Consider the following 19,334-nt stretch of genomic DNA (forward strand, 5'->3'; position numbering starts at 1 on the left):
TAGCTACTCCCCCCAAAATGTGTTGCCATTCTTTGATAAAACGTACAAAATGTATTGTAGCCTACAATAAAAGTACAGTATTTCAAGAAAGAAAAGACGCTATTTGTTTGTTTATCCGTTTGTCAACCGGAAACAGGAAATACGAACGTTCCTAAGGTCATTTGCAGCTCGCAGTGTGAGTCGGGACGGTGGCGCCCTTTACCAATGTCTGCCTGCTCTTTGGAAAGGTGCGTGTCCGCTTCGGTCGCCCGGCTAGGAATGCGCCTTTCGGCTTTGACGCTTGTTAAATTTTGGGGGGAAGAAACATTAGTGACAAAGGTGGTTGGTAAAAGTAGAGGCATGCTCTGGCATAGTTTTCGTCTGTAGTATATTGTCGTGCGAACTTGATTCACCAACGTTGATTAATATCTAGCTGACTAGCTAGCTAAGTAGGATAGCTTACTTGCTAGCCCTGGCTGTTTAGCTAGCTATCTTTTGGTGTTGGCTAAACAAGTCTAGCAGGAGATAACCCGATTGATTGTAGACAGCAACCTGTACTTTGAGAGACGAGGGGGTGGAACACGGGCCGGGGGGTTGGGAGGAAAACGACGGGGGAGACGTGAGCCAAGAGCGGCCGATGAGTTCGGACCAGGGCGGAGAGCCGCGGCTGCTGCAGGAGGAGGCTGATCCGGGGCCGAAGACCTGTGGGGAGCAAGAGACACCACTTGGGATCGGGGGAGGATCAGGCGGCATGGTGAGTTGCGGCCTTTACGCCTACTAGCTAGCTAAGCTAACGTTAGCTAGTCTACACACACCATCCCCCTGCCATTGCCATCTCGTCCCACCAACTTGATTTGTCGCCTGCCGTCATTGCCCTTCTCTAAATAGGGTCATGCTCCAGTCATAGGCTGAGGCCAAGAATATTACCTAATGGTATTACCATATTTTCTGCAAGCTACCAATCTGATTCACATCGAGAAATTGACAGATAATTTATGGCTAACGTTACCATATGTTTTGCTGAATGATTGATTCGCTGTCGCTGGATACACTATGTAACGACTGACTAGCTAAAAGCATGAATATATTGTTTGACGCGTTCTTAACTATGTCCTTTTAAAATTAGAGTAATGAGTAGTCCCCCCAATAACTTAATTTGCCAGCTAAGTTAAATAGCCAAACTAACGTTTTTCTGCCAGTTTAGTCAGCTAACGTTAGCTACTTTGGCAGCGATTGAATTTGCTAGCTTAACAGGCAAGCTAGGAAATGTAGCAATTTGCTGAGTAATCATTATGCAGTGACAAATGTGTATATTTATTATACTATCGATTGGAGATGGCAGGCACGGATATCGCCCAACTAGCTGTGCAACCTCACCAGTAAGCACATTTACCGAATTAAAACTAGCATAATCTCGCCAGACTCTAACTAGCTAACTAACATGCATTGCAAATACCCGGCCTATGCAGCACAGCAAATATCAGCCGACTTTAAAAACTGGGGCTAACGAGATATAACCAGCAGTAAACTAGCTATCTAGCGAACACTGCACATATGTCGAGATTAATCCGAGTTGTTTCGCTAGACAGAGACCGCTTTCACTGAATTCGTGTATAATGTATTGTGTGTTCCATATCACAATAATTTTGAAACTACTCAATCATGAACAGGATATATTGAGATGTGACAGCTGCTCTTGCTTGGAGTAGACTACGAGAAGGGTAGATCAATTGTGTAGCAGGTGGTCAATAGGAACGACCCCCAGTGGAAGGGTGCCTTTAATATTATTTATTTACACGTGCCACTACCTACCTTCAGTGAAAGAAGAGCAAATTAAATTTGACACCCCTGGCTACGGCCTATTGTCTTACACCTACTCAGCATAATTGACAGCTCAACAAGAGATTTCTACGCCTGGTTGGGATTAGTGCCGAGATTTTGTTAAAAACAATCCACCCAATCCTTTATTAAGTGTATCGCCTGGGGATCCGCACATGCTCTCGGGAAGAGAACTCATTTTCGGGTGTTCTATCGATTCTGGAACACTGGGAGGAGGGGGGGAGTGGCACGTGCCTCAAGATATCATCAGAGATGTTGAAGTGTTCACCAGCAGGGGTAGCAGGAGCAACACTCCTTTTTATTTTTTTTGTCGGGTTTGAGATTGACAAGGCTGTCTACCAACAGCCGTTCTGGATTTGGGTTGGCGGTAAAGCGTGCGGAAGAGAGCGCGCTCTCTGCAGAGACATGTGGGTCCCACTGCCAAGGATGTAGGTGGAGAAGAGCGAGAACCGCACGTTGAACATTAAACTACAAAAGTAAAGCGTCTCAAGTTCTGCTTTTCTCTGTTGCTCGCATTATATTATATGCGTCTTACATATTAGTTATCAAGGAAGTCTAATAAAATGATTTTATTTCTTGAGGTAAGCATATTTCATTGTTTTAAATGTAGGCCGAACAACATAATCGCGTGTCGCCAGTGACTGATAGTGGTTTTGTGATCATATTTATCAATCAGTGGTTGGAATGAAAAACGTTTATGGGAGTTGACCACGAATTAAATTGGTTTCCAATGGCTTATGTTGTTTATGCGTCTTTCGGGTTCGGGGCTTGTGTTGTGCCAATGCTTACATAACGGAAACAAATGTAACACTTTTTTAGGCGTTTGATACATACCAAATTCGATGGACATTTGTATTATTGATGTACTGTATTTCAGTAAATGTTGAGACTGTAATCCTGAATAAATGTAATTAGTTACATGATGGTTATTTTATTTAACTTGGCAAGTCAGTTCAGAACATATTCTTATTTTCAATGACGCGGTGGGCCTTGTTCAGGGGCTGAACGACAGATTTGTACCATGTCAGCTCGGGGATTCGCTCTGGCGACCTTTTGGTTACAAGTCCAACGCTCTAACCACTAGGCTACCTGCCTGCTACATTCTGCTTCCAATGCTAAATAATTGCATAGTACAATTGTTAAACCAATTTGCAGCATGCACCATTTCAATGATTTTCTAATTAACTCGGTTAACTGAGAACTGAGTCAATCTAGAACATAAATTCAACCGGATTTGGGTTTGTTTTGTTTTCAGTATGTGTAAATGCAAATGGGGGTCATGTTTCCCTTGTTGGGATGGGGCCAATCAGAGGACACACCTGTAAAGAGAACATCCTGCTTTTATCAGTGTGTATGTATCACTGTGTATGGTGTAATGTACAGTTACATACATCATGTAAATCTATTTAATGTTGTCTTGGATTGGAGCCGCTTTATGTATGCATTTTTTCAATACATACGTTCCATTGTATTTCCTGGGGCCCTGTTCCAAGGTCACCTCCAAGGGCGCAGGTCTGAACCCCAATGCCAAGGTGTGGCAGGCCCCTGATGGCCCCGACGGAGCACAGTGGCCCCCGGCTGACATCACTGAAGGTGAGAAATAACATATAATACTATATACCGTTTAATAACATATAATATTACTGTATATACCATTTAGCAAACTTTTAGCCAAAGCAACTTATTGTTGCGTGTAAAGTACATATAAAATAAAAACTATATATTTTGCTCCAGTAGGAATTGAACCCACAACCCTGTCGTTGCTGGCACCCTACCTAAGAATCATAATCATATTTGGTTTATATAATACTTTTCCAAATGTTCAAAGCACTTTTACATTGTAAGGGAATTTCATCTTATCCACCAAATCAATTCAATAAACTTTATTAGTCCACGATTGGCTATTATTGCTGACAACAGGAAGCACCTACCAATACATATCCTGTACCATACATGATATCAATGCCACATGTACTGAAATCTATAGGCCTGTTTTTATTGAGAACATCATCTCTCTTTATTGAAAAGGGCCAAGAGGGTGCAGCAAGAGACATGTAGGCAGTCAATCATGGGGAACCCTGTTACCCTCTTTCCGTCCCAGTGCAGGCCTGTAGGCAGTTAGGATCTCAAATGGGCGACTAAATATTCATACAATTTTTACACTATTCTCTGAACTAATAAATCTAATAATAATGGTACCCCTGTCGCTCCCACTCTCTCCCATCCAGGTTATTCTGAGTCTGTGCCCTCCACCGGTTGTAAACCGTACAGGGTAGGCTTCACCACCCTGGAGGACAGCAGCTCCTCCGCAGCAGCCACAGCTGAGATCACTGTGAACGGCATGGATCCTCCAGACCTGGCCTTCACCCCTGCTGAGACTACAACTGGGACCTTGGGTTAGTTATAAAGCATGGTGGACTAAACTACAGTACCCATAATCCACCATAAGATTAAGACTGTTAGTCTAATTATATCATAGCCACAAGGCTGTATGTGCATCTCACTGACAAATTACAACACTGTTACAAATGCATTATCCAGGCAGACCTCTTACAGATGTCTTTTCGGGCCTCATGTAATTATCTGACATTATTACATACTCACTGAACACATGTTGGTTTGAAGGGGATACCAAGCTGACAGAGGAACAGCCCCTCTCGTCAGAGAACCTGACAGAGTCCCTCAAGAAAGAGCTGGAGTTCTACTTTTCTCGGTGAGGACACGTGTTTTAGGTTAGGTGTTCTACCTCCTAGGTGAGCGTAGTTGTTCCTATGTTTGAAATGGGAGATACTACCTGAACTTGTCCAATAACTGCTTGTATTTTTTTAGTTGCAAAACATCTTACTACATTATGCCCTGCTGAATGACCCAGTCTTGTGGTTTTTGGATAAGTGATTGGAATGAGTGTATTCCTTCGAATACGTGTGCATGGTTGATAGCATGCATCTTTTACGATTTGACCTTTGTCCCTCGTTTGTTGTATAGGGAGAACCTGTCCAAGGACCTATACCTGATGTCCCAGATGGACAGTGACCAGTTTGTCCCCATATGGACCATTGCCAGCATGGAGAGCATCAAGGCCCTCACTACTGACATGGAGCTCATCCTGGACGTGCTCCGATGTAAGGGGACCCATCTTTTATTTGTGTTTTTTCCTACTTTTTTGAAACCATGTAACTTGGTCCCAAATCTGTTTTTTGTCTTTTTTTCTTGCCAACTCCTATGGCAATACCGTGACCATAGGAGTTGGCAAGACTGCACAAACAGTTTTGTGACCACGTGGGCTTGTGGTCAAATAGTACCGATTTTTATTTTTTATATTTATATATTTTTTTAACGCACCTAGGGCAATACGTTTATGGCAGTGTAGAAGAGAGATGGACCACCACCCCCCCCACACTACAATGCTCATTACTGTATGTGGATCGATAATGATGTCATTTGCGTCCCTGAGCCTGACATGCTTGTGGTTCTCAGCCTCTCCAATGGTTCAGGTGGATGAGCAAGGAGAGAAGGTGCGTCCTGATCACAAACGCTGCATCATCATCCTGAGGGAGGTTCCCGAGACCACACCTGTAGAGGTAAGACCTGTTACTCATCTTATAATCAATATACAACCGTGTTACAGGCCTTATTGAAGAAGGTCAATTGGTGTGAGTACGTCTCCGTCAGTCACAACGCTGGCACATTTGCTGTATTTAATCTTTATTTGCTGTATTTAATCACATTTTTCTTCTTTGTTCCCTAAGGAAGTGGAGGCTCTCTTTAAAAGTGATGACTGTCCGAAAGTCATTAGTGTAGAGTTTGCGCACAATAACAACTGGTACATCACATTCCAATCTGACACTGATGCTCAACAGGTAAGCTTGATCTGATTGGTTTATAAAGCAGTGTTAAGGCTTCTGATTGGTGTAATGGGCATTAAGCTGTTATCAGAATTACTTCCTGTCTGAGTCTTTCTGTCCTTTTCAGGCACACAGATATCTAAGAGAAGAGGTGAAAACATTTCAGGGAAAACCTATCATGGTGAGTTGCATTATAACACTATCAATCACTTGCGAATTAAGTCTGCAATTTCCCTCAACTAGCACATCCCTTTATTGATTTCTCTTCCCTTCCCAATTATGTTGTGAAGCCAAAGACACATTTCACAAGTAAAAAAAAAAAAAACCCGTTATACTCCTTCCTTCCAGGCGAGGATAAAAGCCATCAACACATTCTTTGCTAAGAATGGCTACCGTAGCATGGACAGCAGCCTGTACACAGCCCAGCAGTCTGCCCCGACCCAGACCCAGTACAACCCTAACCTGTACATGCAGCACGTGTACAGCCCTCAGCAGCAGTACCCTCTCTACGGCATTGTACCACAGACCTGGACAACCTCTCCTACACCCTACTTCGAGACTCCGCTGGTGAGCATCGTAAACTTTATCTTTTTCAATGGTGTTATAAATAATATTGAAAATATTTGTTGAAATGCAGAACGTTATAAACTAATCCTAGTAAATTGTGTTAACTGTAATTTTATTCATTTATATAGGTTAGTCTTGGTAACTTCTCTTGTACATGAGATGACATTTACAATTAAAAAAATATTTGATGTTATTGCTTATTCAACATTAATCTGTATAAAGGAGATTGCTGTGCACTGCGTCTGACCCTGTGCTTCCAACCCATCTGTGTGTGTTAGGCTGATCAGACAAAAAGGAGAAATTCTGTTGTCTAAGAAATAAATCAAATTATTATTTCCCCATCTCTTCAGGCACCATTTCCCAACAGTGGCTTTGTGAATGGATTCAGTTCTCCTGGACACTACAAGACTGGCAACAACTCCCTCCACATAACTCGCCCCTTCAACAGAAACCGGTATGTTGAAAGTTGGTCTAGTATTCTCTGAAGTGCAATGAGTTTCTTTCTGTGGGTGAATCTGCTTCGAATCCATGCATTCCAGTTTGTGAGTGGGGTAAATGGTTAATAAACCATAGGAACATTGGTGACTTGAAGAGACCTTTGATATTTTGTTTTTAATTCTCTGTAGAGCAAGGCTTCAGCCACACAGAAATTGTAGATTGAGGATGTTTTTTTTTTAATTCAAGATTATCTATCAAAAGCACACAGTATGTCTGCCGTTAACTTTATGCTGCTCATCCAAAAAGGGTTGACTTGGGTTGAACTTTTGACTGACAGTTGATGAATGCATATATAAACGAATTAATGTTCATGAGTCTGTGGCCGTAAGATATACAGTGCCTTCGGAATGTGTTCAGACGCCTTGACTTTCTCCACATTTTGTTACGTTACAACCTTATTCTCAACTTTATTAAATTAACAAAATTCCTCATCAATCTACACACAATTTTATTTTATTTCACCTTTTATTTAACCGGGTAGGCAAGTTGAGAACAAGTTCTCATTTATAATTGCGACTTTGCCAAGATATAGCAAAGCAGTTTGACACATACAACAACACAGAGTTACACTTGGAGTAAAACAAACATACAATACCCCATAATGGTAAAGCGAAAACGGGTTTGTTGAACCTTTTTGCAAAATTATTAAACATTAAAAAAACAGGGCCTCTCGAGTGGTGCAACGGTCTAAGGCACTGTGTCACAGTGGAAGCTGTGTCCCTACAGATCCTGGTTTGATTCCGGTGTCGCAGCCGGGCACGACCTGGAGACCCATGAGGCGGTGCACAATTGTCCCATTGCGCTCTAGCGACCAGCTGTATGGTGTTTTATTCTGACATGTTGGTGCGGCTGGCTTCCGTGGTTGTGTTTCAGAGGACACACTGCTCTCGACCTTTGCCTCTTCCGAGTCCCGTCGCTCGAACTCCCGTACGGACGACAAGACTAACTACCAATTGGATACCATTGGGGAGATAAAGAGCAAAAACTGTAAAACAGATAACATATTTGCATGAGTATTCACTCTTTCCTTTAAGACTCCAAATTGAGCTCAGTTGCATCATGTTTCCATTGATCATCCTTGATATGTTTCTACAACTTGATCGGAGTCCACCTGTGGTAAATTTAATTGGACATGATTTGGAAAGGCACACACCTGTCTATATACTGTAAGGTCCCACAGTTGACCGTGCTTGTCAAAGCAAACACAAAGCCATGAGGTCGAAGGAAAGGTCCATAGAGCTCGGAGACAGGATTGTGTCGATGCACAGACCTGGGGAAGGGTACCAAAACATTTATGCGGCATTGAAGTTTCCCAAGAATACAGTGGCCTCAGTCATTCTTAAATGGAAGAAGTTTGGAACCACTGAGACTCTTCCTAGAGCTGGCTGCCTGGCAAAACTGAGCAATCGGGGGAGAGGGACCTTGTTCAGGGAAGTGACCAAGAACATGGTCACTCTGACAGAGTCCTTAAAGACTCTCAAATCATGAGAAACATGATTCTCTGGTTTGATGAAACCAGTATTGAACTCTTTGGCCTGAATGCCAAGCGTCCTATCCGGAGGAAACCTGGCACCACCACTGCAGTGAAGCTTGGTGGCAGAATCGTGCTGAGGGGATGTTTTTCAGCAGCAGGTACTGGGAGACTAGTCCGATTCGAGGAAAAGATGAACAGCGCTGTCCTTGATGAAAACCTGTCCAGAACACTCAGACTGGGGCGAAGGTTCACCTTCCAACAGGACAACGACCCAAAGCACACAGCCAAGACAATGCAGAAGTGAGTGGCTCCGAGACGAGTCTCTGAAACTTCCTTGAGTCGCCCAGCCAGAGCCTGGACTTGATCCCTATCGAATATCTCTGGAGAGACCTGAAAATGGACGTGCAGCAACGCTCCCCATCCAACCTGACAGAGCCTGAGAGGATCTGCAGAGAAGATTGGGAGAAACTCCCCAAATGTGCCATGCTTGTTGTGTCATACCCAAGAAGAATTGTGGCTGTAATCGCTGCCCAAGGCGCTAAAACAAAGTACTGAGTAAAGGGTCTGAATACATTTACATTTTTTACATTTAAGTCATTTAGCAGACGCTCTTATCCAGAGCGACTTACAAATACTTATGTAAATGTGCTATATTTTATTTAAAATAACAATTTCTAAACCTCCTTTTGATTTGCCACTGTGTGTGTGTGTATTGATGGGGAGTGATTTAATACGTTTTAGAATAAGCCTGTAACTTAATGTGGACTACGTCAAGGGGTCTGAATACTTTCTGAATGCAGTGTGTATGCCATTTAGGCTTCCATAAAACCAAAGAGGATGCATTTCAATATGAGTAGTTTATGGGTATTAATGACTGAACCGCTCCCTGTTCTCTTACGGTCTGTCCCCACAGTGTCCCCCTCTATTCAAGAAAGAAAGTAATAAATACCTTCAGGTACAGCCATTATACTGTCTAGAATCAGCTTCATCGCTTTGTCAGTTCATAACAGTTCAGTTTTAACCCATCTCTTACCATACCAGTCGACAACCTAATGGCAAAATCTAGAACTGGGCCCAAGCCTTGGCTCTAAGAGCAAGATTTGTCCATTCATAACATCTTATAGCGGTTTATAACAGTACAGCTCATTAACTTTACCATAATCAATGTTAAGATGCAGTATGTTCTTGCATAATGAAAAGCTAGAATTTGTTAACTCATTTGACCTAACTTATGTTTAGATGCTGTTTATATGAGCGATTCTAAATGGGCCAGATCATAGTTAGGCTAAGTGACCTAGCAAGCCCTCCATTTAGTCAACTGTTCTCTCATCATCCTGACCATCCATCCATCCATCTGGTTTCTTTTCATCATTTATCTCTTAAGTTTAATTTAGATGTTTCATTATTACAGCTGTACTTTGGTAATGTAGTCATGTTACCAAATACATATGTCCTTTACTAAGAAGTGAGTGAGATCCTATGACATCTGATTCATATGATGACTGTATAAATAAGACTACTTGCTGTTGTAGCCAGGGCAATGGAGATTTGGTCAGTCCAAAATATTTGGCTGGTACATTTTAATTTGTCAACTGCCATTTCAACATGACTTAAAAAGTAATATAATTTGAGCTGGAGAACTGGTACGGGAAGCCACTTGTAAATATTGTATGGTGGTTTACATTGAGATATGCATCCACTGCTTTTTAACAAATAAACTCAGCAAAAAAAGAAACAGCCGCTCACTGAACTGCGTTTATTTTCAGCAAACTTAACACGTGTAAATATTTGTATGATTCAACAACTGAGACACACACTGAGCAAGTTCCACAAACATGTGACTAACAGAAATGGAATAATGTGTCCCTGAACAAAGGGGGGTCAAAAGTAAGTCAGTATCTGGTGTGGCCACCAGCTGCATTAAGTACTGCAGTGCATCTTATCCTCATGGACAGCACCAGATTTGCCAGTTCTTGCTGTGAGATGTTACCCCACTCTTCCACCAAGACATCTGCAAGTTCCTGGACATTTCTGAGGGGAATGGCCCTAGCCCTCACCCTCCGATCCAACAGGTCCCAGGCATGCTCATTGGCATTGAGATCCGGGCTCTTTGCTGGCCATGGCAGAACACTGACATTCCCGTCTTGCAGGAAATCACACACAGAACAAGCAGTATGGTTGGTGGCATTGTCACGCTGGAGGGTCATGTCAGGATGAGCCTACAGGAAGGGTACCACATGAGGGAGGAGGATGTCTTCCCTGTAACTCACAGCGTTGAGATTGCCTGCAATGACGACAAGCTCAGTCCGATGATGCTGTGACACACCGCCCCAGACCATGACGACCCTCCACCTCCAAATCGATCCCTCTCCAGATTACAGGCCTCGGTGTAACGCTTATTCATTCGATGATAACCGCGAATCCGGCCATCACCCGTGGTGAGACAAAACCGCGACTCGTCAGTGAAGAGCACTTTTTGCCAGTCCTGTCTGGTCCAGCGACGGTGGGTTTGTGCACATAGGGCGACGTTGTTGCCGGTGATGTCTGGTGAGGACCTGCCTTACAACAGGCCTACAAGGCCTCAGTCCAGTCTCTCTCAGCCTATTGCGGACAGTCTGAGCACTGATGGAGTGATTGTGCATTCCTGGTGTAACTCGGGCAGTTGTTGTTACCATCCTGTACCTGTCCCGCATGTGTGATGTTCGAATGTACCGATCCTGTGCAGATGTTGTTACACGTGGTCTGCCACTGCGAGGGCGATCAGCTGTCCGTCCTGTCTCCCTGTAGCGCTGTCTTGGGCTTCTCACAGGACGGACATTGTAATTTTTTACCCTGGCCACGTCTGCAGTCCCCATGCCTCCTTGCAGCATGCCTAAGACACATTCACGCAGATAAGCAGGGACCCTGGGTATCTTTTTGTTTTTGGAGTCAGTAGAAAGGCCTCTTTAGTGTCCAAAGTTTTCATAACTGTGACCTTAATTGCATTAATCGTCTGTAAGCTGTTAGTGTCTTAACGACCGTTCCATAGGTGCAATGACATTGGTCATTGAACAAGCATGGGAAAGTGTTTAGACCCTTTACAATGAAGATCTGTGAAGTTATTTGGATTTTTACGAATTATCTTTGATAGACAGAGTCCCGAAAATGGGACATTTTCTTTTTTTGCTGAGTTTACATTTGTAAGAATCCGACCATAGCAGGAACACACAATGAAAGTGTCACGTTCTATTGTACTCTTATGCAAACACCCGTTGGACCTTAAGACGAAAACATTGAAGTTCATAGAGGAAGTGCAGGCTGTAGAGATTAGGTCTGGTGCACTCCTCTCCCTCTCATTGAATTTATTTATATATATCTATATCTGTCCTGATGAGCGCTAAGATTGAAATCTGAAGGTTTTCAAGTATGGATTGGAAAAAACGAACCAATGGAAGGAAGCAGAAAAGAGGAAGTATTGTAATCCCTTACCAAGTTCATCTTTTTGTGGTTTTCTTTGCTTGCCTCTTGATTTGTCATCAGGACTTGGCCAACATACTGCATGCTATTATTTTATTGCCCATCACATATTCCCGTCCCAGTTGTGCCCGTCCCAAGATTAGCCTCTAACTCTGGGTCGTATTCATTAGGGCACACCGGAGCAAAACGTTTTGCAACAGAATTACATTTTTCTTTTTGGTTTCGTACTGGAAGTCCCTCCCTGTTTGTCAGTTTTCTGTTTGGGGCCTATTGAATACGACCCAGATGTATATCTAAACCTGGTCGGATCTGTTATCACATCTCCTTCGTCCTCCAGGAACCATGTGAAACCCCAGGTGGGGAGACCAGGTGAAGTGACCCCTACATCTGTGGCCCCTGTCCCCCTGGAGAGCTTGACTGGCCTGAGGAGCCCTCAGCCCCCCACCACCAACCCTGGCCCTGGGCCCCTCCAGACCCCTCCGGACCCGACCTCAACCTTCCCCCACCTCTCCTCCACCTCCTCGGACCCCAATGATGACGGAAGCATGTCTGTACGCGGAAGGTGAGGCTGACACTATTATTTACCTTGGTGTTTTAACTGGTAAAAATTCTCTGGACCCGATGTTTTGACGTAACACACAGTGAGGTATTGTTCCCCCCTATTGGAACAATGAAGTTGGGTTTTTGAAGTGGTGAATTCCTCTGAGTCATCTCAGACCTAGTGATGACAACTTGATGCACAGGAGGGAAATCAGGCTGTGGAGTGAGAATGGTTTTGGGATTCTTTCTCTACCTCTGCTCCCCCTCTCTACCTCTGCTTCCCCTCTCAACCTCTGCTCCTCCTCTCCCCAAAGCTATTATCTTCTACACCTGTCCCGATGAGGGCTAAGATTATGAGATCTGAAGGTCTGAGATGGAGAATGTAAAACCAACCAGTTTACAGAAAACCAAGTGTACAAATTTCAGCACCATCTCTAAAAGAGAAGCATCTCTTCTGTCCTCCATTACAGAAGGACGACATACAGAGGCACGCGAAGGAGGCGAGAGGATGAGCGGATCACGGTAACGTTACAAAATTAACTACAGTAACTATGTAGAGTTGGCTTTTGCATAACGTATTTAATTAGGACCAGCCTGGTTATCTACTTCCTGGTGCATGTCTGTTTTTAAGCTTATGGTTTAATGTCTGAGGGCATTAACATGTTCATAATGTTCTCTCTTGGTCCTTCCAGAGACCCGTCCCTCTGGCTGAGGTAAAGGTGGCGCCCCCTAAGTTTGACCTGGCTACTACTAGTTTCCCCCCGCTGCCGGGCTGTGTGGCCAGTACCCAGGGAGAGCCCCTACTGGAGAACAGGATGTCTGACGTGGTGCGAGGACTGAACAAGGACAAGGTAAACACTGGATCCCTGTGGTTGTTCATACCTTAATGCTGAGATGGATACAATTAACTTAGACTGTTGTATAAATCACACTTTGACACATCAATGGAAAATGGGAGTTACACATGCAGATCAAGTCATGCTCACTTCAGTGTGCCCTCCTCTCTATAGACAACGGAACTAGCCAACAAGGAAGTGAGTGCAGGCCCAGCCTCAGCCCCAGGACATGAGGAGGCAGTGTCTGTCTCTAGTCTTGTTCAGCCTACAGCCAAACTTGCTGTACACCCTCAAGCACCCCCCGCCCCTGTCCCAGCCCCCAGGTAAGGAAACAGGCTGAAGTCTGCTCATTTTTTTGTGGGTCAGTTGTTCCGTCATTTCACACACTCTTTGTTTAGAGACTAAATGAATATCTACGAGTGGAAAGTATTCTACTTCTCAGGCCTATCAGCTGGTCATTCTGCTCCTCGGCATTTTCATGTAAAGGTTGAATTGACTAGAATCATGATATGTAGAGGTCAAACGGGGAGGTACAGGTCTGCCTCAGTCCTAATGGTGTTTTTAATTTTCTTCTGTAGCGTACCACATCAGGAGAAGAAGTGGGATAGGGTGGCAGAGCCCTCAGCCCCCAAAGTCACCCCACATAGACGTGCTATCTCTGGGGCCAACACAACTGGACCCCCCTCCACACAGCCAGCTGTGTCTGGCCCCAAGCCCCAACCCAGAACGGTGTCCTCTACACCAGTTACACCGAGCACCCTGGCCTCCACCACCACCACCACCACTACTACTCCTGCACCACTGGTAAGACACCATGGATATTACTGGACCTCTACTCTAGCCATTTACACATGATTGGATCTGTATTGCATAACGATTGCTTCTTTTTCTTATGAAATGTAATTACTTTCCCTTCTCTGACTTTAGCCCAAATAGCTACATCTAACTCTTTAAAAAAATTATCTCTCCTTCAGGAGCCCCGCAAGCTCAGCTATGCCGAGGTGTGCCAGCGAGCCCCCCCTCCAGGCCCCCCAGCCTCTGCCTCCTCCACACCAGCCCAGCCGCTGCGTGAGCAGCGTGTCAACAAAGCAGAGGAGCCAGGATCCAGCTCCACCACCAGCCCAGACGACCACACCAGGGGAGATCGGCAGGACAAGGCCCAGGAGAGGGATGGGGGCTGGGAGTGCAAGGAGAGCCGACCACGTGACCATCGAGACCGTGACTCCCGGGATGGACGGTACTACCGCAACAATGGACCCCCCAGACAGGGGGGCTCTGGGGGCCTCAAGTTCCATGAACAGAGACGGGGTCCCCAACTGGCCCGACGCAGCTCCCCCCAAGGATGCCCCCGACACACTGGCAAAGAGCAGAACATCCCCCCGGTATCGCCAAAGTAAAACTTCTGATGTGACTGATGAAAACAAACAAACAAAAGTGTGACATATATGGATATATATATATATAAAGAAAATCAATGCATATAAAAGTAACAACCTTAGTGGTAACCCCCCCGCCTCCTGGAACATTGTCCCAGAGAAAGAAAGAAAAGCTTTGTTATTGAAGTTAAAATGGAAGCCTGGGGACATCCAGGAGAAAGAACCAACATCTAAACAAGTATCAACTAACTTTCGGAGTGATTTGAAAAAGGAAAAAATATATCACTTAGGCCTCGTAAACAAATCTATTATTAGCCGAATTTAAAATCAGTGATTTATTTGGAGTTAGTTTCCTTTGCCTCTCTGCTGGGGAGAGGTTGTACACTGGGCCCCGTATTAAGGCCCTCTACATTTTTTTTAGATTTTAAACAATAGATGTTGGTCTACAAGGAACATGTGCACTAAAGAACTTAACATACATGCATATGTTGTGTACATAACAAAGATATCACTAACAACGACTATCTTTTTTTTTTTTTTTGCTGTACTTTCGTCAAGGATGAATGACTGACTGAAATAAGATGTGATTGATTGAGATCTGTTTTTTGCTTCGATTTGTTGCTAAGCAAACAGATTGGAACAGAGTGCTACAGTTCAGTTAATTGGTTTTCATGGAACAAATGAACAGCTCATTGGGATTCAAGAATCAACTACCTGAAATTGGCCAGTTAGACACGATCCTCTTAATAATGTTTATTCATGAAAAATGTTAATGATATGAGCGTTGTTAATGATTGGCTCACCTATGTTATCAGTAAAGAATTCAACCAAAATAATTGGTAATGATGAAGTTACAGTTGTATGCCCCCCCCCCCCCCCCCCAGCTGTCTATGTGGCATATACAGGTAACTGCCAAAATAAAGGAAACCCCAACATAAAGTCTCTCTTAATAGGACATTGGGCCACCACGATCTGCCAGAACAGCCTCAGTGCACCTTGGCATCATAGATTCTCCAAGTGTCTGGAACTGTATTGGAAAGATGTGATGCCATTATTCCACAAGAAATTCCTAATTTGGTGTTTTGTTGATGGTGGTGGAAACCGCTGTCTCAGGTGTCACTCCAGAATCTACTATAAGTGTTTTAATTTGGTTAAGATCTGGTGACAGCCATGGCATATGGTTTACATTGTCAGTGCTCTGTGGATGGGGGCACTGTCATCCTATATTGGCATAGCCATGGTAGCCAAAATAATGGCCTGGCCAGTACTTATTTATTCAACCTTAAGTGTGATGGGATGTTAATTGCTTAATTAACTCAGAAACCACACCGGTGTTGATCTCATTTACTTAAGTGTTTCCCTTATTTTGTCAGCTAACTGTATGTGACTGCTTTGTTGTTGCAAACTGAGGTCCACTTGGGGTAAGAGCATTCCTCAGCCTGTTTAGATCGCAGTTTCCTGTTCATTTTCAAGTTATTTCATCTCTTGTATTAATTTCCTGATATATTTGTATTTGGAAACCTAGGAAATTATATGTTGATGGGTGCCAGTCTGTTTCTGCCTTTACTTATGGAATTGTCATGTTTGGCTTGACATTGACAACAATGGGGTTGGTAAGAGCACAAATAGATATGGGACCAGGCTGACAGGTTGACACGGTCAAACCTGACTGCTTAGGTTGACAAGTGCGCCTGAATGGTCTTGGCAAGATCTGTTTGGTTTCTCCCCACATCAATGCAGGATATTCAGGTTTAGCAACTAATTTTTGTGTATTTGTAAAAAATAAATGAAAAAAATATTGTTTAGAAGTATCAGATTGAGGTAGGGATAGTGCAGTGTTTCTCCAAACTCAGTCCTGGGTGCACGTTTTTAGTTTTTATCCTAATGCCACATGGCTGATTTCAAATAATCAAAACTTGATGATGAGTGTCATTTCAATTGGCTGTGTAGTGCTAGGGCAAAAACCAAGATGTGCTCCCGGGACTGGGTTTGGGAACCCTGGGCTAAAGAGAGCTGTTAACAGAGATGGATTTAGCTAGCCTATATAGTAGATTTGGCAGCCAAGTAAAGGGTTAAACAATCAGACCATTTTCATGTGCTATGTGCCAGCTGCCTATAGTTCTTGTTGACGTGGTAGGGTAAGCTTTCTGTGTCCCAAATGGCATCCTAGTCCCTATATAGTGCCCTAACTTTTGACCAGGGCCCTCGTCGAAAGTATTGCACTATATAGGGACCAGGATGCCATTTGGGACGAACACGAGTTGAACTGTCGGCTTAGTAATGTAGTCCTTCAGGGGGTAAACTCTTTGTCCCAGTTGAACTGAAGAGGTGTCGTATCCTATGCTGTATGGTATTATTATTAACCCTTTGCTAGAGCCGTGTGTGGACGAATGTATTGGTTCTAATGCTGAACATCCAGAGGAAGGGAGGCTGACTTTTGTCAAAGATGGGTATCTACCACCATATTGTTTATTTTTAGGGTGAGTTTGCAGCTCTAAAATTGGATAAAAACAGACAAATTTGACATGAGGATTTTCAGTTTGGACTGTACAACATTTTACTTACATTTTATTTATTTTAATCCTACTGTTGGTTGGCTGGTTTCCCCAAGGTGTGTGTGTGTGTGTGTGTGTGTGTGTGTGAGAGCGAATTGGCAAAGAAGCACGCAGATGATGACATTGTATATTGTTTGAGATTTCAGCTGAGAGAAATACTTGATGCATTGACTTTGGGTTTCGTAATGCCGTTTATAATTGAGTTAATCACTCACGGAGGCTGTATTCATGAATGAGTTGTGAGCAGCTAGGGATGTAGTGTGGTGATGCACTAACTTGTTTTTAAAAAGAATCTTACTGTTCAAGTAATGTGAAAGAATTTTAGAAGCATCTGGTAATGATATTAATGTTGACAAGCTTGAGAATCAACAGGAATAGTTTTTCTTTTTTTTCTCCATAATGTTTTCAGTAGAATTCTTCTGTAAATTTGGGGTGGCAACAAGCAAATATAGCAACGGATTGATTTTAAGTGTTTGAGACACTAAATTCTAGAACTCTGTATGAAACGTCACCCAAAAAAATAAATTATTTTGATTTGGCCTTTTTGAGTTCTGTTTTTTATTTTTTTTTGTGTGATTTATGTTCCTAGTCCAGGCACTATACGTCTGGAATAACCAAGATTAGTCTCATGTCTAGATTACGGCAACTCTGTGCTGGCTGGGCTCCTAGCTCCCGTGCCATCATACCCGTGAAACTCAACCAGAATGCCACAGTGTGCCTGTTGTCAACCTTCCCAAGTCCCCCCCCGCTCCTTTGCGTTCACCGCTGGCTCCCAGTAGAAGCATGCATCCAGTTTCAGACCCTGATGCTTGCCTACTGTGCAGCAAGGGTTACAGCCCCTTCAGTTTATGGTCAAACCTACACCCCAACAAGAGCGCTCCATTTTGAGTCTCTCTGAATAAGAGTGCTAAATGTTAATTATATGTTGCGTACTCACACGATTACAACATCATCGACGATCAATTCTGACCATCTAAGCTTAAAAGAAAACAGACTGACAGTTTGAGAACTGTCCTAGATCATACAAAGTTTTCATTTGTGAATTTCTCATTGATAACATGCGTAGGTGTATTTCGCATGTGAGGGGAACATGTCCCACCCAATATTCCAGATGGCTATTCTGCTATAAACCGTTGTGACGGAGCAGTTGGTGGAGCTTTCAGGACGTTCACAGACCACACAGGACAGGTTAGAAAGGAGCGTGACATTTGAAAGCAATGTAGATTTTCTATTCTACTCACTTACTACCAGATCACAAAACCGTTGATGCATTTCAGTCAAAACAAACCATTAATCCTTCAGATTGAAGTTTGGGCTACCCAATTTGACATCTTTTGTTATTTAAATCTGTAAACATGGGCACCCTCATAGATATTATCCTGACCAACTTGCCCTCCAAATACACCTCTGCTGTTTTAAATCAGGATCTCAGCGATCACTGCCTCATTGCCTGCATTCGCAATGGGTCCGCGGTCAAACAAACCACCCCTCATCACTGTCATACACTAAAACACTTCAGCGAGCAGACCTTTCTAATCGACCTGGCCCGGGTATCCTGGAAGGATATTGACCTCATCCCGTCAGTCGGATGCCTGGTCATTCTTTAAAAGTAATTTCCTCACCATCTTAAATAAGCATGCCCATTTAAAAAATATAGAACTAAGAACAGTTATAGCCCTTGGTTCACTCCAGACCTGACTGCCCTTAACCAGCACAAAAACATCCTGTGGCGGACTACACTAGCATCAAATAGTCCCCGCGATATGCAACTTTTCAAGGAAGTCAGGAACCAATACACGCAGTCAGTCAGGAAAGCAAAGGCTAGCTTTTTCAAACAAATGTACATCCTGTAGCTCTAACTACAAAAAGTTTTGGGAGACTAAAGTCCATGGAGAATAAGAGCACCTCCTCCCAGCTGCCCACTGCACTGAGGCCAGGTTACACTGTCACCACCGATAAATCCGCCACAATTGAGAATTTCAAGAAGCTGTCTACGGCTGGCCATGCTTTCCTCCTGGCTACCCCAACCCCGGCCAACAGCTCTGCACCCCCCCGCAGCTACTTGCCCAAGCCTCCCCAGCTTCTCCTTTACCCAAATCCAGATAGCAGATGTTCTGAAAGAGCTGCAAAACTTGGACCTGTACAAATCAGCGGGGCTAGACAATTTGGACCCTCTCTTTAATTATCCACCGCCATTGTTGCAACCCCTATTAGCAGTCTGTTCAACCTGTCTTTCGTATCGTCTGAGATCCCTAAAGATTGAGACGCTGCTGCGGTCATCCTCCTCTTCCAGGGGGTGACACTGTAGACCCAAACTATTATAGACTTATATCCATCCTGCCCTTCCTTTCTTAAGTCTTCGAAAGCAA

The 19,334-nt window shown here is 43.7% G+C and overlaps 1 protein-coding gene across 2 annotated transcripts; it reads left to right on the forward strand.

The window, feature by feature from the left end:
* The first annotated feature begins 185 nt into the window (after nt 1–185).
* On the forward strand, nt 186–17,505 carry LOC135503972 (la-related protein 4-like). 2 transcript variants are annotated; one of them, XM_064922185.1, is made up of 16 exons: nt 186–733; nt 3,312–3,411; nt 4,047–4,214; nt 4,444–4,531; nt 4,804–4,940; nt 5,296–5,399; nt 5,568–5,678; nt 5,791–5,844; nt 6,012–6,230; nt 6,581–6,684; nt 11,996–12,220; nt 12,669–12,720; nt 12,891–13,049; nt 13,209–13,357; nt 13,613–13,838; nt 14,009–17,505. In XM_064922185.1, the coding sequence occupies exons 1-16, from the start codon at nt 617–619 to the stop codon at nt 14,429–14,431; spliced, it is 2,436 nt and encodes an 811-aa protein (XP_064778257.1). In that variant the 5' UTR covers nt 186–616; the 3' UTR covers nt 14,432–17,505. The 2 variants fall into 2 exon arrangements, with proteins under 2 accessions (XP_064778257.1, XP_064778258.1); XM_064922186.1 differs by lacking the exon at nt 186–733 and adding an exon at nt 2,158–2,399.
* Nucleotides 17,506–19,334: the final 1,829 nt, after the last annotated feature.

Source organism: Oncorhynchus masou, chromosome 18, assembly GCF_036934945.1.
Source record: "Oncorhynchus masou masou isolate Uvic2021 chromosome 18, UVic_Omas_1.1, whole genome shotgun sequence".
Classification (NCBI taxonomy): Eukaryota; Metazoa; Chordata; class Actinopteri; order Salmoniformes; family Salmonidae; genus Oncorhynchus; species Oncorhynchus masou.